Below are 25,655 nucleotides of genomic sequence, written 5' to 3'. Positions count from 1 at the left end.
TGACATAATAGTTCCCTGACTACTATGCTTACAGGCCCGAGCACTGAGCAGTGGCCTAATTAAAGTCCCCATACATTGTCTACGGTGCATTGCAATATATGTTCTTCCTTAAAAAATGAACTCATCATTTGGTATTTGTGGGGTTACTTTGTTATGTGGGTTAAATCATCAAAGCCATTCAAGGTAATAAGCATTAGGCCCTCAAAGTCATGCGTTTGCTTAGCTAATAGCCACTAGCTTCAGGAATTATTAAAAAAAGATTAGGTTTTATGTGTCTTTTTTGCTGCATCAGGGCTAGCTAGCATTGATACCATCTTTTGTCTTGTTTTCTGCGTGGCTGCCAATGATTTCTGTCCAGGAGCACAACAAGCCGTAAAAAGCGTTCCAGGATCGGAGCCAAGGCGCACGTCCTAAAGTGGTTATGAATCAGGGAGCTTTTAGGAGGCGCCCACTTTCCCCATCTGAGAGTCTGCAGCGAGACAACAGTAACTCGACCGACCTGAAACAACGCCAGGCAACCCACCCAACACAGAGCGGGGGGGGGGGGGGGGGGGGGGGGGGGTGCACATGCTTTGTTCTGGCACTTTGCCGTTTCTTTCCCATGATGCACTGCTTTACCACAGATCACACCATACTGTTACTGACCTGTCAGTTTAACTAAAGCTTTAAATGTTTAAGTGAACGCCCAGCAAGTGCTTCAAGGGGAGATAAGACTTTGGTTTTAACAAAATATGATCACATATTCATTCAGTGGGTTCACATGTGTAATTGTTTGAATGTTTTGGAATATCAAATCAAATAACTGGTTCGGTCCGTTTCATATAAATATTTATTGCAGTGGAGGTATGTTTTATGTACATGCTAACACAATATAACACAATATATAAATCTAACAAATATTCATATATGTTAGTTAGTTGCTCTGTTATTAAGCAGTAGGTTTAACAAGCACGCAATACAGTGGGTTAGGTACAGTATCACACACTATACAACTTGTAACAGTCCATAAAAGATTCGGTCTGTGTATTTTTTTTTCGTATTTCTTTTTTTCTCTTTTCAACTTTTTCTGTCTTGGTTCAGTCGAGGGCAGTGAAACATCAGTCCTACTAATTTCTTCAAATCATGCAGAAGCCACAAGAGCAACAACTTAACAGCATTGAGTAGTATTGTAGTAACGTTAGTGGTACCTGTTAGTAATAGAAGTAGCAGTAATAGTAGTACAATTAGTGGTACTAGTTATATTGGTCGTAGTATTTGATGTAATTTGACTCCAGAGTTGTCAGGTTTTAGATTGATTATTGAAATACAAAGTTGGTCACTCAGCATGAAAAACCAGACACTAAACGACTGGTTTGGAGAAAGAGCAACGGGCACAGAATTGTTGCTGTACAGTCGGAAAAACAGTAACAACGGTTGCCATGGTTATTTTTCTTTTTACATGTTTTCGCTTGTGACTCGAGCAAAGTACGATGAGGTACAGAGAGACAGACAAAGACGCGTATCGCTGTGTACACACTATTCAACAGGGAGACAGCCGCACACAGAGAGACTGGGTGAAAGGCTTTAGAACCAGGGGTCATTTATTTAAGTCAACCATTAACTCATAATTGTATTGGTAAAAGTAAGATCCATATTTCTGAAGTTTAGTAGATGTATATCATGGATTGTTTGTATTCATCTATCCGGCCCTTTGTGGCCTAATCAGGAAAAAAATTATGGAGGCAAAGAATTCTGTTTTCTTCATGTATGTATATATCTATATTATGTAATTGCCTTGGTAGGCCCACTAGGGGTGTAACAATACAAACATTTTTGATTCAATATGAATTTAGATGCGGAGGTTCCGGTTATTATCTTAACTGAGCACTAAATAGGTAAACATTGATGTGATTTGGTTCAAAACATTATGTTTAGATATGTTTATGGTCATTTACTGATCCAACATTAAGGCCAGAACTAAGAAGAGCCAATTCCTGAGTCGATGGGGGGGTCATGTTAAGAGTGGAGGAGGGGGATTGGCTGCGTTGTCTTAATATTGGACGCTAGGGGACCCTCCGCCGTCACAATGCATGTGACCGGTCTGGAGCATATATATCATCCAGGCAAGGAGCTGCGCCGCCGCGGACCCCCGTCCCCCAGGAGCTCATACTCCAGGAGCCGAGACAAATGTGGCACTCTTAAGGGCCACTGCTGCCAAGTATGAAATATTTCCCAGCATCCTCGCTGGGTCAATAGGACAAATAACTCAGCTGCAGCGGCCATTACTCGCAACCTCTAAATCATGTTTAGCGTCGCCATGGCAGACATATTGACCTGTGTATGTATGTTACTTTCTTCCTTTTTGTACTATTTTTATGTGCTTATTTATTATTTGGTTAAGCCCAAATTGACTACAAAACGTTTGGATGGGGTTTGTTTGTCTCAAAGATTTAAATGAAATGTATCGGAATGTTATATTGATGTATGTGATTGTGTTGTTGCTTTTGAGGTTCGGCTGGGGGTAAACGTTTGTAGTATGGTTGGGTAAACATTAGGGTTAAGTTGAAAGCTACACGATTAAGATTCTAGTCAGGTGAAGATCGGGGACTAGGCTTAGTGCTAGTTGTTACACAACTCATATTATTCAAATATTAGTGTACCGACAAACTCCACAAATAGTTCGGAAACTTGATATTTTGGTTAACTAGAACCCCTCTGCTGGATTAGAACATGGCTCTTACAGCTACCATGCATGACATCTTGAGTACGGGAACAGCAAACAGCGAAGACTGCACCTAGTGCAGCCTAACACACGTTACCAGAGATTGACAACATCTTAATGTAGAGTACACAGAAAGACATGTACACACATTTCATACACACACACAACCCCCCCCCACCCCCCCCCCCACACACACACACACACACTCACACACAGACACTCTACGTTGGATTCATGTACAAAAGTGACGTAGGTGACTCTTTTTACTGAGCGTGTACTGTGACGGATTGCCATTACAATGCACTGTCCCCATGTAAGAAATATATTCGCCCACCCGGACCAAACAAGTCTTTAGTGATATGGGAACAAGAAGCAAAGGATGATTTTACAGGCATGAGGAAGTGAAAGTGATTAGAATTGGTTAGAATACACATGTGAACGCATTCGTCAAAGCATGGAGTACTAAGTCTGAGCTGAGCAAGCAGTAGGACTTCTCTGGCTGCCGGGCTCTGCATGCTGTGTATATACCCTCTACTAGCCCGGACTACTGTACAAACAGACCGAATACAAGACCTTTCTAGTTAGGTAGGCACATACAGAAGTACATCTCTGCAGACTTGGAAGCATTAGTTGAGAAATACAGTTAAATTAGGTTGAACTGAAAAGACAAAACCATTTTCCCACGTCGATTTTCACAACGGGTAATGTCATGCTAAGGATGCAACAGAGAGCAATCAGGATGATCTAACTGCTAGGTGATGCTATCCCCCGCCTACACTCAATACCGTTTAGCAGGTGTTGCTAAAGTGCTATAGGCCGCTTCCTCTACAAAACAGTGCGCACTGCTGGATACACCATCGACTCCCCGACCAGAGTCCATCTGAGCGGACACAACGCTCTTTCCTCTTTACCTCTTTTCTTTGGCGCTTTGGAGTTTCCCTCTCCCCACCCCAACCCGCATTTAGCAGTATTTTGCTGTCGTTTCTGGTTATACAGGAAAAAAAATCCACTTTCCTTTCATTGTTTTCGTGTCATGTTCCAAACCAAGCTTGGATGGTCTTGGAAATGTAAAAAAAGAAAGAAACAGTTGACAGTATAGAAATGTTTTTGGGCATTGACTGTCAAATAAAACTTTGATGGATGGAAAGTTGCATAAGTATAGACTACGAACCACCTCCATCGATACTATAAACTGGAATGCTTATTGTTATATTTTTCTTTTATATTGACCCTTTTTTCTCTCAAAATAGACAACAACTTCAATCCAAAACCACAGAAAGGAAGGCAACTTGTGGAGTTTCATAATCTTTTCTTCCAAGTCATCCAACTAATTGTAAAAATTAATATTTTGGGATTCAGAAGTAAAAAAAAGAAAAGTAAAAAGACACACAAGAACTACATGTTCAATCGTCCATTTCGGTTTGAAGGTCACGCTGTGCTGTCCTCAAAGTCCCAAGGACAAACATCTGCCTTCTTTGGGCTGCCTGACACCTTCCCTCTGGGCTTCGGGCTGGTCTTCCTCGCTGTTGGATCGCTCAAGTCTTTCTGACTGGCCGCCTCATCAAAGTCCCATGGGCAGACTTCAGCCGGTTTCACCGTTGCCGCGCCAATGTTGACGCTTCTCAGTTTCTCCACTGCTTGTGATTGCTGCACCTCCGCCTCCCATGGACAAACCTCAACCACCTTCGGCTTGCTCGCGTGTTTCTCCAAAGAGGATTTGCCTTTTTCCTTGGCTTTCGTTCGGATTCTCTCGTCGTCTGGGTATTTCGACCACTCCCTCGCCCTGTCTGTCTCTGCTGTTCTTGAAGACGCCGCTGGGACCTTCTTACTTAAAGGGGATTCCGTAACCATGGGAGCCGTTGGCGACCTCGCCGGTCTCTCGGTATTCACAGACTCGGAGGGATCGGCGTCAGATTCCCAGGGACACACGTCTGCTCTTGCCGTCGAATCCCAGGGACAAACATCAGCTATTGCTATCGAGGTCTGCAGAGAGCTGGCTGTTTTGGAGGGGTCTAAATGGCCACTTTTACCCTTGCCCCCATCGGCTTGCGTCGTGGACTTCCTCTGTTTTGATGTGTCCTGCGAGTGCGCCGAATCGTCTGGGACTTCCTCAGCGTCCCAGGGGCAAACATCCACCCGAGAGGTTTGAGGTTGAGGGCTTGGGGAAGGCTGTCCAGGCTTTCTAGTCTGACCAGAGGGTTTTGATTCTTCCGAATGGCCAACCTCACCTCCACCCCCTTCTTCCCATGGACATACATCGGCTCGTTCCACAGTATTTCTGGGGATTTCTTTAGAGTTCCTGGGGTTGGACGGGGACAGGTCCGAAGCCTTCTGCTGCTTCTGCTGCTGCTGGGGCTTCACCGCTTTGGTTCCTGCACCATGGTGCGTTGTGGTCTCCTTCGGCGCAATGGACACGTGCTTCTGCACCTTGTTCTCAGACGGGGTTGGGAGGTCCTCCACCTCCCAGGGACACACCTCGGACAGGTCATAGAGCTCCTTGCTCTTGGCCGGGTCGGAGCAGATGGACGGCTGGCTGCCGCTCACTTGCTGCTTCATGATGCCGCCTTTGGCCGCCGTCTGCTTGTACTCCACCGATTGGCTGTTGATCATCTTGGGCTGGCACTCTTCCTCCGGGTCGAGGGCCGACGTCTTTGTGTCTTTGGTCTTCGGCTGGCTCCTCTTGCTGCTGTCCTCCACACTCTTCCCCGCCAAGCCCATCGTCTTTTCCTTGGCACTCGCGATGACACTTAGTGACTTCTGCAGCATGGACGTCCTCGGGTGGAGTGGCTTCTTGTCCGCCGTTAGGTTATGCGCACTGGCCGACTTGCACACCAAAGGAACCGACTCGGTGGATTCACTGGCGGCGTCCACTTTCTCGTCGGAATTCTTCCGGACCAGCTTCTTGCCCATGAGGGTGTCCAGGAGTGAGCCTTCGGCCTCGGAGACCTCCATCTTGTCCATGGCGGAGCCGTTGGAGTCCTCGCCGGGGTCCCGGACGTGGTCATAGCTGCTGTGGGACTTCTTCAGGGAGAAGACCTTGTTCTTCAGGGGCTCCTCCTTGACTTGGGTGGTCTTGCCCGGCTGGAGAGCCGGTTCGAAGGGGTTCTTCCTCAGCTGGCAGATGCTGTTGCGGTTGCTGCCATGCTCCCCCGACTCCTTGTCGTCGCGGCTGCACTGCCGGTGCACCGACTCGGGGATCTCGGTGATGCGCCGCATCAGGGAGCGGCCCAGACCCTTCTTGGAGCTCCGCTTCTTCTGCAGGTGAGGGTTGTTGGCCAGCATCTTCTTCCGCTTGTAGATCTCCAACTGGGAGTACAGCTTCTTCAGCTCCTCCTTGATATTTTTTTGGGGGGGTGGGGGAGAAATAGCAGGGGATGGGATAGAGGATAGTAAGCAGAAACAGTGTGGTCATTGATCAATTGAGGATAGATGAATCTTCTTTGAGATGTTTGAGATGCATGTTTATAAACAATACACATTAATACAAAAAAAGCCCACATTGATTGCAAAGAGACATGCAGCATGTGTATGACTGAAAGAGTGATTCGATGATGCGGCATGGGCGGTATATCGAAAGCCAAGGACAGACGAGACAGTTCTGGAACAGCGTCAAAATAAGGAAACGTGAGTGTGGGTTAACGTTCACATTAGGTCTGAAACAGCCTCATAGCTCTGCTACTTCATTTATCCTCTTTTTAGCGTCCCTCGCCCGCTCGTAAGATTGTGCAGTTTATGGACTCGTCTAATCAGTCCTTCAGGTAAACAAAGTGAAAGAAGCCTCGGGCATAGCCTCGGCAAAACTTTCTGAGGGTAGAGAGAGACTTGTTCAGCGCTGAACAGACAAACAGACACGTCCGCTCACGTTGGTACGCTTTTCCCAATGCCTGTCGCAAGACCTTACGCCCCCACCACCACCACCACCACCACCTCCACCACCACCACCACCACAGCCAATAATAGCACTGAGATGGACCGGTTCGTCCGGCGTCTGCAATCGAAAAAAGTGCATTGTGGGCCTCACAGCCGTGAAGTGAGGTTATCACCAAAGGGTTATACACCGGAAAGGGTAGTCGACAAGACATGGGTAAAGGATCAGGGGGTACGAGGGGGGGTCAGGAATGATGGGGGTGAGGGGTTGAGGATGCTTACCCGTATGTCCTCGGGGTCCAGGCTGTGCTCGCTCCAGGCCGACGTGATGCTGCTGTTGAGGTAGGACCCGGAGCGACCCATGTCCATCTCGTCCTCGTAGGCCTCGGAGGCGATGTCGTCTCTCAGGTGGCTCACGGTGAACAGGAACTGAGAGGAGGGGACATGATGGATGAGAGGCTGAAGGGTTTCTGGGTTCACACCGTAAAGTCTGCGGTCTACATGTAGGCATCCTAGAGCCAGCTACCCCCTCACACTCCCTGAATGGAATGGATCTAAAATAAATCTCTGTTAGTTGCTTTGGATAAAAGTGTCTACTAAATTACCAAATAGTCAATAGCAGGACAACTTTCTGAACGTGGGACCTGTCTGGTTATTCAATGAAGTAAATAGAATATCTAAAACATATATCTTATACACTATTTTCAGAGCAAAAAAAAGTTGAGTTGTCTGTGCGAAGGTGTGCCCACATTTGATGAAGTGAGGCTGGCCTTAGAAGAGCAGGTGAGTGAAGGGGGAGCTGTTACTCTGTGTGGGGGTGCTGGTGGAGGAGGAGTACCTTGGGGACAAGCAGCAGGCCTAGCGTGACCGTGACAGTGAGGTGGGTGTGGGTGAAGAACAGCAGCAGCATCCAGTCTGGGTGGAGCTCTGAAGCCAGTGTGAACCTGGAGGGGAGAGAGACATAGGGGTAGAGTGGAGAGAGAGAGTAGAGAGAGATAGAGACATAAGGAGGGAGTGGAGCGACAGCGAGAGAGAGACACACAGGGGCGAGTGGACAAAGGCATTAGGCAGGAGAGGGAGCGGGAGAGAAGGGAAAAGAGGGGGAGAGCAAGAGAGAGAAAGAGAAGGAGATATGAATCAAGAGAGATAGAGAGAGACGGAAAATACATTAAAACACAATTTTGAAACACAAGAATCTAAATCCACCTGGAACTGGATGTGGGTCACATGGTTTCTGTGTCACAGCCTCCTGCAGCGCAACCTTTCACTACGCAATGATCCATTAAGACACAATTCACAGAGTACCTACCACACTACAAACCTCATAACTCAATATCATGAATCAACTCTGTTTAAGAACCATAATAACAGCTATGCCTCTGTCTCCCTGTTGCAAACACAGAACCAAACATTTATGAATAAATTACTGATTACTGATTAATGAACTTTTTAAAATGAATGGAAAATAAACGCAAGCACTTTTTGTGACTCCATTAGCCCAGCCTTCTAGATCGGTTAGCACGAGAACACATATCAGCTTTCGTTTGCTTCGGTCTTGTCTGGAGCATTCCCGGAGACCGAGTGAGACAGAGCTAGGGGAAGCTGGGAGGAGGAGACACACTGCATTTATTTTGAGCTTAAGTGGATCTGTGTGCTCCTGTCTCGGCCTGCACATTGGATTCCGCCGCTGTTGATTGGCTGTACCTCCCTGCCAGACGGTTTAATGTTCCACGCCAGCAGATCTCTCTCCGACAGCCACGCTGCACCGCTATTGGTCCACAGCAACGCATGTTGTCAGCAATGTTTATTTTCAATTAGCATTTTACCTTTACATTGCTACTACCTATAGTGAAATTGTGTAGATAGTCTTTTTTTTTTGGGGGGGGGGGGGTTATTTGTTTAATTTAGGTACCCACATTTCCCGTATGGGATTAATAAAGTACATATAGTGGTATTTTACAATAAAGTCAAGACTTTCATTAGGGACCCTGGACTGTATGTATTGTGCTGCAATTGTCCTTTATTAATCTATTGATTCATTTATCAATTGATCAATATGTCTTTAAATGTCATAAAGGGCAAATGCCTATCAAAAGTAACCATAGACCAAAGGGATGTTTAAATTTGACAAGCAGTGTAGGATTTTTGTTTTAATCCTAACTGAATTAGATCTGAACTTAATTGATCAGAAAAAAAAATAATATTAGGATTTATCAAGCAGTAAGCTTGCTTGCTGCTTGACATGCTACAAGCTAGACATTATTTATTTGGTATATTACTTGATGATTAAGTCGAATTATCAAAATGTGTATAAATATATTTATATACAATCTATATTTGTCATCTTATCTCTACAATAGAGGACTGAAATAACCTGCGATGCCTCTGCCCCCTGCTAGCCGTCTGAGTGTTGCTGGGAGCTCCGTTCCCAGGGGGAGGAGCTTGGGGCCTACCTGACGATGTAGAAGATGGCCGACAGGACGAGCTCGTTGTGGACCGCGCAGGCCATGTAGCGCGGCTCGTGGAACGCCGACGGGACGGTGCGCACGGCAAAACACAGGTACACGGACCACAGCAGGAACAGGAACTCAGCTGGGGACACACACATACAGGCGCTTATAGTTATGCGTGTTTTAATCAAATGCATGTTATCTTTGTACATTTTTATAAACACATTTATATTCACATTTCATTTTTGATCACATAAATTTTAGATATATATATTTATGTTACCTTATGTGAGGGCTGCTCGATTATGGAAAAAATCCTAACCACGATTATTTTGGTCAATATTGAAATCATGATTATTCAAACGATTATTTTTGAGTTTGAAAACATGATGTATTTTTTCAGCATGTCTCTCACAAAATCCCTTTGTAACTGAGAGCTTAAAAATTTCGCCTCAAATAAATACAAAAAATGTTCAAAAAGAAAATGTTCAAACCAAAAATAATGTACAGATATGTATCCTACTGTTCTTTCTTTCTATAAAACAATAAAACAAAATAAAAAAATCGATGACATTAGTTTTGTGATCATTTTACGCTAAAATCTAAATCGAGATCGAAAATTCGAATGAAATTCGATAAAATGTAATCGCCCAGCCCTACCTTATGTTGCCTCAATGTAACCTGCACATTGTGTTGCAAAATAAGAGTCCAGTCATGATTCTAAAGCCTGCCACAGAGCGCGGATTTTAGTTCATATTTGTAGCACGACCCGTAAAAATAATAGAAACCTAAGGATTTACTTGAGCGAAGCGCAAAGGTACTTTGTTGTATGTTTCTGCTCGCTTCGTATAGAACCGTCATGCGGCCTCGAAAATTCTAAATGAATGAAAAAATAATATTTAAATTTACATTAGCAGACGCTTCTATCTTCTAACGGTTTATGCACACAATCACACACGGACGGCGGAGTCAACCATGCAAGGCGATAACCAGCTCATCAGGAGCAGTGAGCGTCTTGCTCACTGACGCCTGGACACTCCGCTAGGAGGAGCCGGGGATCGAACTAGCGACCTTCCGGTTACCAGCCAACCCGCTGTACCTCCTGAGCCGCCGTCTCACATTAAAAGCAGGGGACCCACCGACGGCCATCATGTAGTCCCAGCGGTCCATCAGACACATGCTGAACTGCAGCCGGTCGGGGGTGTAGCCCACGTGGATGAGGGCCCCCCGGGGGTCCGGGTGCTGGCACACGGCGGAGGTCCAGGCCACCAGGAACCAGCAGACCACCAGCATGATGATGCCCAGCAGACGCAGCACCCGCCAGCTGGTCATGTACGGGACGCGCTGCGCCGTGCGCGACAGGAACACCTTCAGGACCCTGCGGGCGGAGGCGGAGGGGGATGTGGGGGGAGGAGAAGGTGAAGGAAACAGGGAGTGAGAGACAGTTAGTTCGGACCTCTGTCCAGTTGGTTTCTGGGACTGCAGTATAACAGCTTGAACAGCTTGACCATGAGTATACAATTTACTTAATCCAGTTAATCAACTTAATATGGTGGCGTAACATTTTGTTGCTTCTATAGGGTGATTTACACGTCATAAACGTACCGATAAACCTTGGACTCCTACCAGTGAAACTACTAATCAAGCTGAGTAGCTCTTTTAATGACTTTTTTATGCACAGAAGTGGATTTCAGACCCTGGGTAACCTCCATGTAAATCGAACAGCAAATCGTTCAAAACGACTCCCAGAAAGCCCCTCTCCTACGACCACACCGGCTGTTGTTTGATCGGAGCAGAACAAGGCTTTGAGCGACGACCTCGGCGCAGCCAAACGGGGGGGGGGTCAGCACCTCGTTAAGCCCGCCGCCTCCACACCTGCTGGTGTGAGCCCCTCCTCTGTGTTCCTGCCCAACGAGCGGCCGTTATCTAATGGAATCGTCAACCGTGCACGTGAACTGTGCACGTGAACCTGGTCTGGGCCGCCCCGCCCTCTCGTTAACCAGGGACGTCATCTGGTGGGACGGGACCACCTGGCTGAGGGTCGGTCAGCCAACTGTCCGCCAGATAAGATGGTTGTTTGACTCACAGCCAAAACGCCCTGGGTTCGGCCATATACTGTATATATATATTGTAGTTAATAATACATCATCAATGTATCACCTCAAGTGTGCAGTTGTCGCCATGTATGTTGGAAGGTTTGCACACGTGTAGCTATTATTGTACATTGGATGATTAACTGGGACCTAGTAAAGGTTAATGGACTTCTGTCGGATCGAAGCACATCCCTCCAACTTGAATCACGATCCACTGTCATGTTCTACTAACCGGTATATCGCCCGTACCCCCGCAAAACAAACAAGGCTGTCAATTCACGTTAAAATCTCTCTCCTGGCCCCTGGGGCCTCGCTCGCTCGCTCTGTCTGTCTGTCTGTCTGTCTGTCTGTCTGTCTGTCTGTCTGTCTGTCTGTCTGTCTGTCTGTCTCTCTGTCTCTCTCTCTCTCTCTCTCTCTCTCTCTCTCTCTCTCTCTCTCTCTCTCTCTCTCTCTCTCTCTCTCTCTCAGTTAATCTTGTTTGGATTGACTGCCCATTGCATCTCATTGGTATGCTAGCATTGAGTATACGATTTTGTCCGGGCAGCACACTTACAAAGGTTTCAAAGGCTCTTCACCCGGCCTCCACAGTCCCACTGGGAGAATGTATAAGGTGCATTGTCATTTTGCCTGATCATTTATGTTAAAACATATCTTTAACCTGACCCGGCAGTTTATGGAAACATGTTACGCTCACATAGTGTGAGCAGGTGTTCATTCATCGAGGAGAACCCCACGAGTGAGCCTTTGATAATCCTAGCAGTGGTGCTGCACCATGATGTTGCTTCCATGAGGCTCCGTCCAGCTGTGCATCGCCAGGCCATGAATCTAAAGTACCTGGATATGTACCGCACTGCACCCTGTGAGTGTATTACCGGTACAGCCTGAGTGTTTGTGTCGGTGTGTATTACCGGTACTGCTTGAAGGTGTGTGTGTGTGTGTACTACCGGTACAGCTTGAGGGTGTGTGTGTGTATATTACCGGTACAGCTTGAGGGTGTGTGTGTGTATATTACCGGTACAGCTTGAGGGTGTGTGTGTGTGTGTATATTACCGGTACAGCTTGAGGGTGTGGGTGTGTGTGTGAGGGTGTATTACCGGTACAGCTTGAGGGTGAGGGTGTGTGTGTGAGGGTGTATTACCGGTACAGCTTCAGGGTGAGGGTGTGTGTGTTAGGGTGTATTACCGGTACAGCTTCAGGGTGAGGGTGTGTGTGTGAGGGTGTGTGTGTTAGGGTGTATTACCGGTACAGCTTCAGGGTGAGGGTGTGTGTGTGAGGGTGTGTGTGTGTTAGGGTGTATTACCGGTACAGCTTCAGGGTGAGGGTGTGTGTGTGAGGGTGTGTGTGTTAAGGTGTATTACCGGTACAGCTTGAGGGTGAGGGTGTGTGTGTGAGGGTGTATTACCGGTACAGCTTCAGGGTGAGGGTGCCGTAGACGGTGGAGAAGCCCAGCAGTCGAACCCATCTGAGGAGGATGCAGCGGAACACGCTGGGCTGGAAGTACAGGATGAGGACCTGGAACACAGAAACACACACTCGCTCACACCTCTGGAACACAGAAACACACGCTCAAACCTCAGGAACACAGAGACACACACTCGCTCACACCTCTGGAACACAGAAACACACACGCTCAAACCTCTGGAACACAGAGACGCACACGCTCACATCTCTGGAACACAGAAACACACGCTCAAACCTCAGGAACACAGAAACACACACTCGCTCACACCTCTGGAACACAGAAACACACACGCTCAAACCTCAGGAACACAGAGACACACACTCGCTCACACCTCTGGAACACAGAAACACACACGCTCAAACCTCTGGAACACAGAGACACACACGCTCACATCTCTGGAACACAGAGACACACAAGCTAAAACCTCTGGAACACAGAGACACATACGCTAAAACCTCTGGAACACAGAGACACACACGCTCACATCTCTGGAACACAGAGAGACACACGCTCACACCTCTGGAACACAGAGACACACACGCTCACACCTCTGGAACACAGAGACACACACGCTCAAACCTCTGGAACACAGAGACACACACGCTCACATCTCTGGAACACAGAGAGACACACGCTCACACCTCTGGAACACAGAGACACACACGCTCACACCTCTGGAACACAGAGACACACACGCTCAAACCTCTGGAACACAGAGACACACACACGCTCACACCTCTGGAACACAGAGACACACACGCGCTCATACCTCCATACTCTACACGGTGAACCGAGTCAAAGGAAGTGTCTGCATCCGTCCTCATTGGACCGCTTTCAAAACAACACAGAACTGGTTCATTCTAGTTCATGTGTACGATGGACGTCATCTATTTGTATTCATCGATGGCACTTTTTAATGACCAATTAGTCAGCCAGCCTTTAGCTGAGCTAATTGGCCAATTAGACGAAAAGCGTTGACCTTGAAATCCCTTCAAGGTCATAGCGTGTGGTTCTTCATTTCCTTTCATTCCAGCCTCTTTCTTCCTTTATACCACTCAAAGATTCTGCCATTTTAAAGCGATCCATAATTCTGTGTGATAAACACAAAAAACACAGAACACGCGACACGACACGCACAACACAACGCAGTGTGTTGGAAACGCACAAAGCGAGGTGGCGCTCAGCTGTGACACGTCCCCCGCAATCACGGCGCATCTGGCGTCCGCACACGTGAGATATCCCTGGTACAGCCGGGCGTGCGAGAGAACACACATAGACACACACACGCTTCTGGTGTTTTTCATTAACTGGCAAGCCTCCAGGGGAGATGAATGTCTCCGGCCCAGAATGCACCTGAAGATTCCTCCACATCATGCAGAGTAATTAACGCTGTGACTGTTCCCCGCGCCACGGCAACGCTGGTACAGGCTGCGTGTCATCAGGTGGGGGAGGCGCATTGGACACGAACAACATTTTAATTCCCTGCTGGCGTTCCAACACGGCACCCTATATGAGACGGAGGATGTGTTTCTGTGTTTCTCGTACTCTAACTGCAAGAGAAAACGATTTTTGTGCGTTAAAAATAAACAAAACACCCAGAGAGAGTTGACCCAAAGGGGGGGGCAGAAAGCCATGTGTTTTTTGCCACTAAGAAACAAATCACTGAAATGGTGCCCAACCGAACACACGCAGAAACACAAACGCACAAAGACACACACAGACACACACACACAAACACACAGACAGACACACGCACACAAACACACACACAGACACACGCACACAAAGCAAACACTGACTGTCTTCCAAAAAACATAAAAGGCGGCAAAAACCCATCTGAGCAGCATAATTATCTTTTGGTTGCAGATGTGCAGCGATTTTCCCTGTGGGATTGTTAATGTTAATCCGATTAGCCGAAGCATTAATTCGTTCCCTTAGGCGGTACTACTGAAGCGGGTTGCGTGGATGTTTTTTGCACGCTGGGTTGCAGTCAGTTGGGGCACGCCAAGAGCCCGGTGGGACAAGCCAAGGCCCAGTGGGAGGAGCAGGGGCCTGTGGGAGGGGCCAGGACCCAAGGGAGGAGCCATGGTCTTGCTTCAACTTTGTAAACAATGGTCTACAGTAAAGTCACTTCTGTTGAGCATCTGGTCGGCTGGCACGCACTGTAATCCTCTGAATTAGCACTAAGTCGTTGATTTGAGTGGGCGAGGTGTGAGGTACAGTTAGAAATGTATTTTAATTTGAATGTCTTTTAATTTATCTACACAAAGGCATGTTTACAAAATAATAACAATTCTATTATGCACTTCTGCAGAATAGACTTAACCGAGGAGAAACCCTTTTCTAGCCTTCCGAGTGAGCCTAGTTTTACTATTTACATAACATTTTCCACGGTGGTATTCACCGACTTAACCTGTGCAGAGTGAAAGTAAAACAGCCTTCATAACAACAATATCCCTGTGTATATGTTATCTACTTGTCCTGTAACTCCCGGACCACACTGGGGGACCGAGGACTCGATAAAGAGCGAACCGGCGCCAAGCAACTTGCTGACGCACGTTCAGGTTCCCGAGGGACCGACCGCACACGGATGAACAGAAAAAAAGAGAAGAGTAAAATCACAAGGGGACAGCAGGGTTCAAGACACACTTTTAGAAAAATAGAGGAACGGCATCTGGATCTCTGTCACGCGCCGGGTGGGCCTGGCGGCTTGGTTGGGATGTTCTGGGCTGCGTTTTAATCTGTTAAAACTGTAGCGTGTTCCACTCCCAGCTGAAAGGTTCTGGGTTCGAACCCCCAGTGTCCTTTAGCTACCTGGAGGCATCCTTGAGCAAGATGCCCCCTAACCCTTACCTCAAAAACAGATGACTCACGCGTCACATCAAATTAAGGCGTGGGGATATTCTAACGATATATTTTAGAGGTTTTGAAACGATGACGTCAGCGACATGAGAAGCATCCGGACTGACGCGGGGAAAACTGCTAGTGCGTCAGGACGACTCACGCCACTCACACCCTGCGTCCCTTTTGATTACCCATCATGCTTCTCACCATCACCTCCAGTTTCGTTCACCACCAGCTGGCTCCACGCACCACCCCCGTTCAGCGGCTCCCCGAGCCCAGTGAGAGAGCGTCCTCGTGGGCATGGGGATGACGCAGCACACCCCCAGCTGTGGTTGTTCTGGCTGTGGTTCCAGGGTGTACATATATAAGGGTAATATCCAGGTAATCCAAGTAAAAATAAATAATAAAGAGTAAAAATTACAATTCATATTTTTCGATATATTTCATGGTTACTGATTTTTTGTGTTCATATTTATTTGTGAGTAGAGGAATTCTCACAGTAAGCTAGTCAAAGTATGAACAATTTACATTTACATAGGACATTTACAGAGCATTTCCCTCTGAATTAAGAATGTACTCTGAATCGAATGCTTGTTTACCTAACCCTTGTTTCTGCTTTGTTTTTTGATAGCATATTTCCTCTGTCCATAGGGCAACCTTTGCCCTCCTAACCGTCCCTGGAAGGAAGAATCCCTCTTCTGAGTTCCTTCTCAAAGTTAGTTTCTTCCATCTGGGATTTATAGGAGATTTTCCTTGTCCTTAAGAGGATTAAGGGGAGTGTTATAATGCAAGTCTGTGAAGCCCTTTGGAGACTTTTTGTGACTCAGGGCTTTACAGATGAAATGGACCTGACTTGGTGTATCAAACCCTTAACTTACTAGTTAACTGTAAGTCTTTCTTAACAAAATGGAGAAGGGTCTCACTTAGGTGGACACTGAGAAACGCAACTCCACACACATAAGGGTGTGCGGAAACACGGACGCACAAGTTTGGACGTACACACACACCATAGACACACAGACACACGTAGACACAAACATACCCAGCGCCGCTAACAATGAATCTGAGAGAGGCCCAAACCAATAGTGACAGAGCAAGAGCGATTGTGGGTAGGATTTCACCGCAGCCAAGTCCCGTCTTAAATGGCTTCGGTGATGATACCGAAGACCTACACAGAATGAGAAGGAGGTCTGTCCCGAAACAGCGCGTCAGGCGGCCTGTCAACAGCTCTCTCTGGCGACACGTCAACACACACACACACACACACACGACGCGTCTGCGCACACAACTGCGAGACGCACACACAGGTCACATTGTGTTAGGGGAGCTTGTGATAATTAGCTGCCGTCGGCGAGGCGAAAACGTCACGTGCACAACCAAATTACACGCCAGCAAACATGGCCGGTGGAGAGGGTTTTAATTAGAGCACGACCGGCACAGAACCGGCAACCCGCTTGTAATTGACTTTGTAAAGTGGAGGTAATAAACATGTAAATGTGTGTGTGTGTGTGCGTGCGTGCGTGCGTGTGTGCGTGCGTGTGTGCGTGCGTGCGCGTGCGTGTGTGTGTGTGTGATAGGGTGGCACGATCAATCAATAAAGAGGATGAATGCCTCTGGGATAGATTAGCCAGGCGGAAGCCCTCTTCCTGTCAAGGTCAGAGATGCTCGGAAATCGATTAGTCAGGCCTGAAGACTCGTAGCTTCCACCCAAACGAAGACCTCACTATACCTGATGTACTTAAGTTAAACTTATCAACTACCCACTAATAGTTTTCATCAGATTACATCTTACATTCAATTATTCATGATGATGATGTGATGAAATACATGCTTTTATCTAAAGCGATGTAGTGAATTGAGATACATGTTATTAAGGAACATCTAAGGGTTAGGGGGCATCACAGGCAGAGTGTGTTCATTTGGGCTAAGGGGTCTTAAAATATAACGAAGAATAAACTAAATGCAATTTTTACTTTGTTACCCGAGTATTTTGGGGGCAGAAATTATGTTTCCTGTTTTTCAGAGAATCTTTTCCTAAAACCCAATGGAACCAAAAGTTATCTGTCCTATCGTTCGCTTTGTCTGTGAAGAGAAAGGAAAAAGATGGGAGTCAAAACAGAACTCCTCATCACGTTTCACCCCTGATCCACCTTGGCTGGTGGCCTCTTCATCATTATCCTCCTCCTCACCATCATCATGACCACCATCACCACTTCATGTTTTTGCCACTACTGTATGATTCCAATGTTCCTGCTCATCCGGTCTTCAGGCCCCGCCCCCATGCAGCACGGTCCTCTGCGCTGCCTAGTTAGCTCGTTAGCTAGCGGCGCTTATTAGCCCAGTAGCCAGGTGGACGTTCCTACCGGAGGAGGGCTTTTGTTCTGTGAATGCACAAGGTCCCATCTGTGGGTGGGCTGGGGCGGAGGGGGGTCCAGGTGGGTGTTGGAGGGGGGGAGGGGTGGAGCTGTGGTAATCGCGACAAATGTGTTTTTATATGAGGGCGGGCGGTGGCTGGCGGCTGGCGGCTGGCGGGCGGTAATGGTTCCTCCAGCCGTCAGCGCTCCCCGAGGTGGGCCGGGTGTCAATTACATCCCGGCTCAGCCCGGCCCGGGGACGGCGTCTCACCTGTCATCCTCCAGGACACGGCTCCCTGGGAGACGGAGCGCTGTGGAGCGTGGCCGCCGGTCGGCAGGAATCTCCATGGAACAATGTTCTCCTTGCCTCTGTCTCGTTCTCTTTCTTTTAGTCTTTCTTCTTTCCTTCCGTCATTCTTTCTTTCTGGCATTTGATATTTCGTTCGGTGTATATTTTCTATCGACAAACAGTTCAGTATCTGTTTATGCAGAATTAGACCTCTCTATCGCTCTCTCTCTCTCTCTCTCTCTCTCTCTCTCTCTCTCTCTCTCTCTCTCTCTTTGTATCTCTGTATCCATCCACCTGTCTGTGTGTCTGTGTGTGTCTCTCTCTGTCTGTCCACCCCATCCATCCAACTGGACGGAGTGCAGCTGATCTTCTCCTCGCGGCGTTGTGTTGCGGGGGCGTCGGCCGGTCATGTGACTCCTCCCCGCACGGCGAGCGGAGGTCTGACGAGCTCAGAGCCGAGGCTCCGCCACACACACACACGCAGCAACTCCAAGAACTACTTAGTTGAGTGTGAAGGTGTCAGTATGGGGAGGAGAGGGAGACAGGGCGGGGGGAGGGAGGGGAGGAGAGGACAGGAGGGGGGGGGGGAGGGAGGGGAGGAGAGGACAGGAGGGGGGTAGAGGCAGACGGAGGAGGGTGTGGACAGAAGGGAACGGAGGAAGATGGAGGCAGGGATTAAAGGAGGTGGGAGGAGGGGAGGGAATGGGAGCGAATAGGAGAGGATCAGACAGGAGAGTGGGGGGGGGGGGGGGGGGGGGGGGAAGAGAGCAGCAGCAAAGAGAGTGGAGTTAAGAGGAGAGGAGCAGAGAGGAGCAGGGAATACATTAAAACAGAGAAGATGAGATGAGAGGAGACGAGGGGGGGGAGGGAAGGAGACAGGTGATCGGAGAAGAGCAGGGAGGAGAGGAGTAGGAAGGAAACAAGGGAAGGAGGGAGGAGATGATGGCAAAGAAGAGGGGAGGACGGGAGAGGGAAGGAGGAGGAGGGGCGTGAGGCAGCCTGTGTGGTCTCCCGTCAGGTCAGGGCGCGGCGTCACCTGGCCGCGCCGCTCTGTAATTAGCCTCCTGGGGAGTTCTGACGTCTCGTCTGCTAACTCGCACGCCAGCCAGGGCCGGGCTCCCAGTGGAGGGAGGCCCCGGGGCCCTGAGGAGGAGCATGAAGGCAGAGGAGCCCTCACTGGGGTGGATGCCCTCTGACGGGTAGTCTGAGGTGAGCTACGATGCTAACGACAAGAGAGCGCCAAATAGGCTAGAGAAGAGTACCGGAACGCTGTGGAACAGAACAGTTCAGACTTACGTAACTTAAGTAACTTTTCAACTTTTCAAGTGCAACTGTATATATATATATAATATATCTGTTGGCAAAAGACACTCTAGTCTTGTGGGACTGTGTGTATGTGCAAACGTACACACGCAGAGGCACACACAGACATAGCTGTTCTATAGCCAGACAGAACACACAAGCAGTCAGGCAAGCACACACACGCACACACAAATAGCCAGGTAGGCACGCACGCACTAGCCCGTCTTCTGTGAGACAGAACACACACACACACACACACACACATACACACACACACACACACACACACACACACATAAATACTCAATCCCACCATCCACAGAATACCATCTCCACAGCCAGACAGAGACACACACACACACACTTTCCTCTCCAAAGCCAGAAATAGAAACAGCCATCTTCGCCTGAGACGTAATTTTGTCTCTTCTTTTGTGCTCGCTTGCTGGAACACTTCCGTCTGCCTTACACAAGCACACACAAACACACGCACATATACAGAAAATGTTCTAATTTTATTCGGGCCACATTGCATGTGACACATTTAGAAGTGCATGTGTGTGTCCTTGTGTGCATGCACACACGTGTCTGTGGAACAGTGGAATTATTCAGCGTAAAGAATAAGAAGTCTATATAAAGATTTGCTTTGACTACTGGCTCCACAGCATGGCATATCAGTGAGCCCAGACGCTAATTCAAACTGATAATGTGCAAGCTTATCGTTGGTAATAATAATACAATATAATAAAAATGATGAAGTTATGGTTAGATATGTTTTGTGTCCGAATGCCTTTTTTGGAGAACAGTCTCTTAGTGGATGATTTTCTCCGGAGCAGTGCAAGCTTGCTACTTTCTCCAGCCTGACCTCTGACCTTCGACCTGCCAAAGGTCTTTGTTGGCTCAGCCGTCCTGCTGGCTCCTTTGATCAGCTGACATCACCTGGCCCAGATCACATGACCAGGGAGTGGGCTAAGGGACAATCCCATTGGGGACACACACACACACACACACACACACACACACACACACACACACACACACACACACACACACACACACACACACACACACACACACACACACACACACACACTTCTTTTTTGAGAAGACCCATTTAGAACATGTTACCTCCATGTACAAATCAAACCCATGTCTGAAGACCGCTCTGACCCGGGCGGACTCCTGCTTCACCGTAACCCCTGGGCTCCACTGAAAATGTGTCGCTCAGCCATCGGTGATCCATCAACCGTCCACTTGCCGTTACATGCGCTCCATAGGGGGCAACGTCAGAAAACAATCAATGCACAGAGAACGATGTCATCGCGTATGAGTGATCGTTCCCATTTACTTCCTTCAGTTCGGACGGAGCCAGTAGCAAACCGCAGTGGACATCGTTCACTTGATCTTCAGGGCAGTGTTTCCCCAAACGGATGCGAAAGCCGACGGAACGCTCGTTAAACGCTCCCAGGAAGCTTCCGGTAGGAACAGATTGATAGTTATCTAACGCTGGTCTATAGTCGTGTCCTGTTCATTAATCACAAGGCAAGGTTAGGGAAAAGGTCACAGAGGACCTCCTTGTTGACATGTCTGGAAGCCTCCATGTACCTGACCTTCAGCCTCCTCGCCGGGGAACACACAGGGTATTTATACTCAGGGAAACACACTTGTCCTGTAACCGGCTCCCTCTTACTGAATACCGCCAGGAAACAGTCGACCCTCACTTCCTGTAACCCGAGCCTCCGGTAAACCTAGCTACGTGTAGTATCTCACAGGGTCGGTGATTCGAACACACACATGATCAAAAGGGGGATGGGGTCGTGGTGTTTGACTTCCAGCCAAAAGGTTTTTGGTTCAATATATCTAAGTCTACATGTAGGCATCATAGAGAGGAAGGAAATCCTCTGCAAGTCTCATTGGTTAAAGCCATGTGCTTAATAGTCATAGCAAACAGAATCCTAGCCAGCTCTATTACAGACCCGCTGAACAGGAAGTTGCTCTCGGAGCGCGAGCCAACATCCTGGCTAGAACTTCTCATCGGATCCTGTTTCAGAGCGTATTAGTTCCCAGGACCTTGTTGCAACTAATTGCATTGATTAGCCCGAACTTCATCAACTGCCTTTAATTACATTCCCTCTGTGATGATCTGCTAAGCCTGCAGCCCGGCGTCGGCTCCGCTGGAATTGAATCAGCCGCAGCACAGAACACCCATACAGTGAAAGCCCCAGCGCTGGGTTAGCCTCATCTATAGCTACCATGGCTATGTCGAGGGCTCTGTGCTAGTCGCTGGTCTCACTATTAATGCTGTGACTCATAAAATAATATCCATCATATAATCAATTACCTAACCATACTGGATCCCAGGTCTGTTCATGACGTAGCAGGGATGTGGTTGGACAATGGATGCCTGTTGTTCAGACGTCAACAGCGCTGTCATCTCGACACTTCAATTCCAAGAGGACCAGAGGATTCAAACCAGCAATCATCCCCCCCCAACGTCTTTGAGATTCCCCATCTGAGCCGATGCCCCCGGTCTAAAAAAAGCAACACCTCGACAGCTCCAGGCGGGTGAGAGACGTTTGGGTTGGGGTGTGAACCTGTTTGTCTGCTGAGTCTGTGTCTGACAAGCCTGACAAAACAAAGTGTTGTTCGCCCACCAGGTCCATAATGCACTTTAGGAGGGAGGGATGGAGGGATAGAGGGAAGGAGGGATGGATGGATGGATGGATGGATGGATGGATGGATGGATGGATGGATGGATGGATGGATGGATGGATGGATGGATGGATGGATGGATGGATGGATGGATGGAGGGAAGGAGGGATGAATGGATGGATGGATGGATGGATGGATGGATGGATGGATGGATGGATGGATGGAGGGAAGGAGGGATGGATGGATGCTGGAGAGTTGATGGAAGGAGGGATGGATGGATGGATGAAGGATGGAGGATGGAGGGATAGATTGATGGAGAGTTGATGGATGATGGATGGAGGAATGATGGATGGATGGATGGACAGATGGATGGAGGGTTGAGGAGGGATGGAGAGTTGATGGTGATGGACAGATGGATGGAGGGTTGAGGAGGGATGGAGAGTTGATGGTGATGGATGGATGTTGGATGGATAAGGAGACCGGCCCAATGTCATCTGAAGGTCGTGCCGGCTGCCCTCCCCCCAGCGAGGGGACACATTAAGGATATGATTAGGAAGAAGAATATAGAGAAGATTATCAGCAAACATTTGAGTATTACTGCACACATGAAAGCACTCTCCCATGTGTGCACCTTCTGAGCAGAGGCATGGCTGGTAGCACACACACACACACACACACACACACACACACACACACACACACACACACACACACACACACACACACACACACACACACACACACACACACACACACAACGTACTTACAGGAAAGTACAGCAGCAGCGCTCCACACAGGATGGCCTCCAGCAGAATCAGCCCAGACGCCCGGATGCCCTGTCCAATAGAAGGGGAGCAATCAGAACGGGGCCATTCATTGGCTGTTCAGCAAAATCATGCCTCAAGTCTCAACACACACAGTCTGATTACAAGGAGCGCATACAATAGAGTGAAGTATGAAGAAGGACGGCACAAGACAACATCAATCAGCCTGGAATCAAACTTAAAAGACAGTGGAGATGACGCTACGAGACATTTAGAGCACATTTCCAGCATAAAAAACTGAATACATACATTTCACACTGAAACAAACGGCTTAAAATATAAGCTACGACATTATAATTGCTCATGGAGGTAGATGAGACAAAAGAAGCTGTACTGTACACATGACTGACCTCCAGCCGAACCATAAATCCAAAACGTAACACTAAAATAGGAGCTAGTCCCTAATAGTTGCTAGGGGCGGGGTAAAGTGTTTAGCCAACAGACACACACTGCAATACAGCAAGGAAAGTACAACGGCGGAGAGCCAGTGAAACAGAAGTGAAATATTTAGCCCGGGGGACGTTTTATCTGGGCGCTCACCCTTTCAAAGGCATTCTGCGCACCCCTTCTGAACACATTTAACTACGTGTCTGCGCTCTGTTTCACGCAGCGCTGCAGGGGCTTTCAGAGAGAGAGGGGCCGCGGAGCCGTCCATTAGAAGGTAGGTTTAGGAGATGAATAAAGGAGGGAGCTGGGGGAGAGAGAGAGAGCCCGGCTCCCAGCCTCACAGGGAGAATGTTGATCTGTTTTGTTGGCAGGAGGGGGAACACCACATTTTGGCGCAGGAGAAAATGGAGATCTTCTCACTCAACTGTACACTATATAGAATAGTGTTGTGACTCAGAAATCATCTATTGAATTTCTGTAATGACTATACATGACAGAATATTTTATGTAAATATTTTAACTGTTGCAGGTTAAGGTTTCTTTACGAAGAAATACAAATAAAGGTTTATTCAATTCAGGCTTGGTACCAATACATATTTAGTTCTTGTTCCAGGCAGAACTGCACTTTCTCAGCCATTTCAAATTATTCCAAAGCTTTCATTGAAACTGCCCACGTACATCATCACTGTTTAATTCATTCAGAGTGCGTCGATGGCCAGAACATCATGGCCATAAGGGAGAGCATGAATTATGAGTCAGAATATGACTCATATTTAAATACCCCACACTCAGCGATAAATACAAGCATACAATGAAATTGGGCCGCAAACTGTACTTTGAAACTATAGCCGCAAGGATAAGATAAACAAAACATTGTGCGTCAATAGTTGTAATTCTATCGTGTATAAGCACTATCTTTGGAGTAGCACTTGACTCTTATTTGAACCAAAATAAACCTTGTTTCAGATTTTTCAGAGCTACTCTCCTGCACTCCAGTTAGTGGCAGGATATTGTTGGGGTCGGTTGTTTGACTCACAGCAGATAGTCACTAGTAGTTTACTGTAAATTCACTTTGGAAAAAGTATCTTCTAAATGATTTCATAGTACGATAGTGGACGAATTTGTGTGATTTGGAGGTCTCTTTGGATAAACGGGCCTAATGACTACATGGCATAATTGTTGGATTCTGTTAATAAAGAAGAAGAAAAAACACATAGTAATATAAGTATGATACACAAAATGAGCTTGCTGCATTCAACCGATCATAAATAAAGGGTCTGGTAAGTGACTGTTTAGTTGGTCAAATAGTACGATTGGATAACAGCATAAGCTAAGCGACTAAATAGTCCAATACTAGTCTAATTGGTTAAAAACTGCAAGGTTCTAAACGTCATCAAACCGTTTCCACGGTGACGCACTACCCTAGTTACCAAAGAGTAAAAAAGTAGGAGGCTGTACCTTGTTCCTGCGGTAGCGGTAGACCAGCACCATGCTGGCAAAGAGCAGCAGCATGCACATGCACTGGAAGGCCAGCACGGCCAGGCGCAACGGGCCGTCGTCGCGCGCCAGGCAGGGGGCGTCGTCCCGGCAGTACGCGCAGCCCTCTGCGCAGGGCATGCAGGCGCTGGAGGACGACGAGGGTCCGGCCTCGTCCCCCCCGGGGCTGCTGTCCTCCCTCTGGGACGGTCTCCCAGCCTCAGCCTCCCCTGTGGAAACACAGGAAGAAGATCGACGTCGGCTCGATGGGTCAACTTTGAGTTTATCTGACCTTCATTCAACCTTTATTTGACATTGGCCAGTTTTTCAGCCTCCGTAGATCTTTTCTCGTAGCTCCATTTGACTATATTTGGCCATAAAGGTCGGGTGACCTTGGAGAAACAAGCCAGAATTTATCGATTTTGAAAGTATCCAAATGAACAAATCCCACCCCTGACTGATCCGATCCCCCAACACGCGGGACTAGCTCGCTTGCTCTAGCAAAAGGCCTGCCTAGCCTTACCTTGTGGAAGACTTTGGTTGTGCACAATTACTGTGCACAGGTAGGTAGTTAGAGAGACAAGCATGCCATCCATTCGTTTCAGACGCAATGATTGGACGGGCTTATAATAGGCCTAAGACTTCCACAGAAGACACCTACTAATATTGTTAATATGATGAAATACATTTTTCCGAAGAAGAAGGTTACTTGCGTCCTTCCCTCGGCGCGACCAGTGTCCTGTCAGCTATTAAGAGACAGATCTTAATGTGTGAACATGAGTAGTCAACATCCGACCCCCTGGTCATGGCCGGCATGAAGTCGGAGGATCAGCCTCATATGGATGAGCAGTGGATATAGCTTAGCCCAGGAAGCTAAAGCACACAGAAACATACTGCGCTGCAATATATTGTTAAACCAAGGACATGCTAGGATAGCGCTATTTGCATGTTCTAACC

At 47.8% G+C, this 25,655-nt stretch overlaps 1 protein-coding gene across 1 annotated transcript in view; it reads right to left on the bottom strand.

Moving 5' to 3' along the window:
- Positions 1–811: 811 nt before the first annotated feature.
- The window catches only part of gpr158a (G protein-coupled receptor 158a), a 51,049-nt gene continuing 26,205 nt past the window's right edge, over positions 812–25,655 (bottom strand). Inside the window, exons 4-11 of the mRNA XM_030349423.1 lie at positions 24,681–24,928; positions 22,779–22,847; positions 12,514–12,623; positions 10,158–10,396; positions 9,022–9,160; positions 7,407–7,512; positions 6,851–6,997; positions 812–6,034 (exon numbers count right to left, since the gene is read on the bottom strand). Of these exons, the coding sequence (XP_030205283.1) occupies positions 4,130–6,034; positions 6,851–6,997; positions 7,407–7,512; positions 9,022–9,160; positions 10,158–10,396; positions 12,514–12,623; positions 22,779–22,847; positions 24,681–24,928 (2,963 nt within the window). The 3' untranslated portion in view covers positions 812–4,129. The remainder of the gene's footprint in view (positions 6,035–6,850; positions 6,998–7,406; positions 7,513–9,021; positions 9,161–10,157; positions 10,397–12,513; positions 12,624–22,778; positions 22,848–24,680; positions 24,929–25,655) is intronic.

This window comes from Gadus morhua, chromosome 23 (assembly GCF_902167405.1).
Source record: "Gadus morhua chromosome 23, gadMor3.0, whole genome shotgun sequence".
Taxonomy (NCBI): domain Eukaryota; kingdom Metazoa; phylum Chordata; class Actinopteri; order Gadiformes; family Gadidae; genus Gadus; species Gadus morhua.
This window is presented reverse-complemented; position numbering and strand designations above follow the sequence as displayed.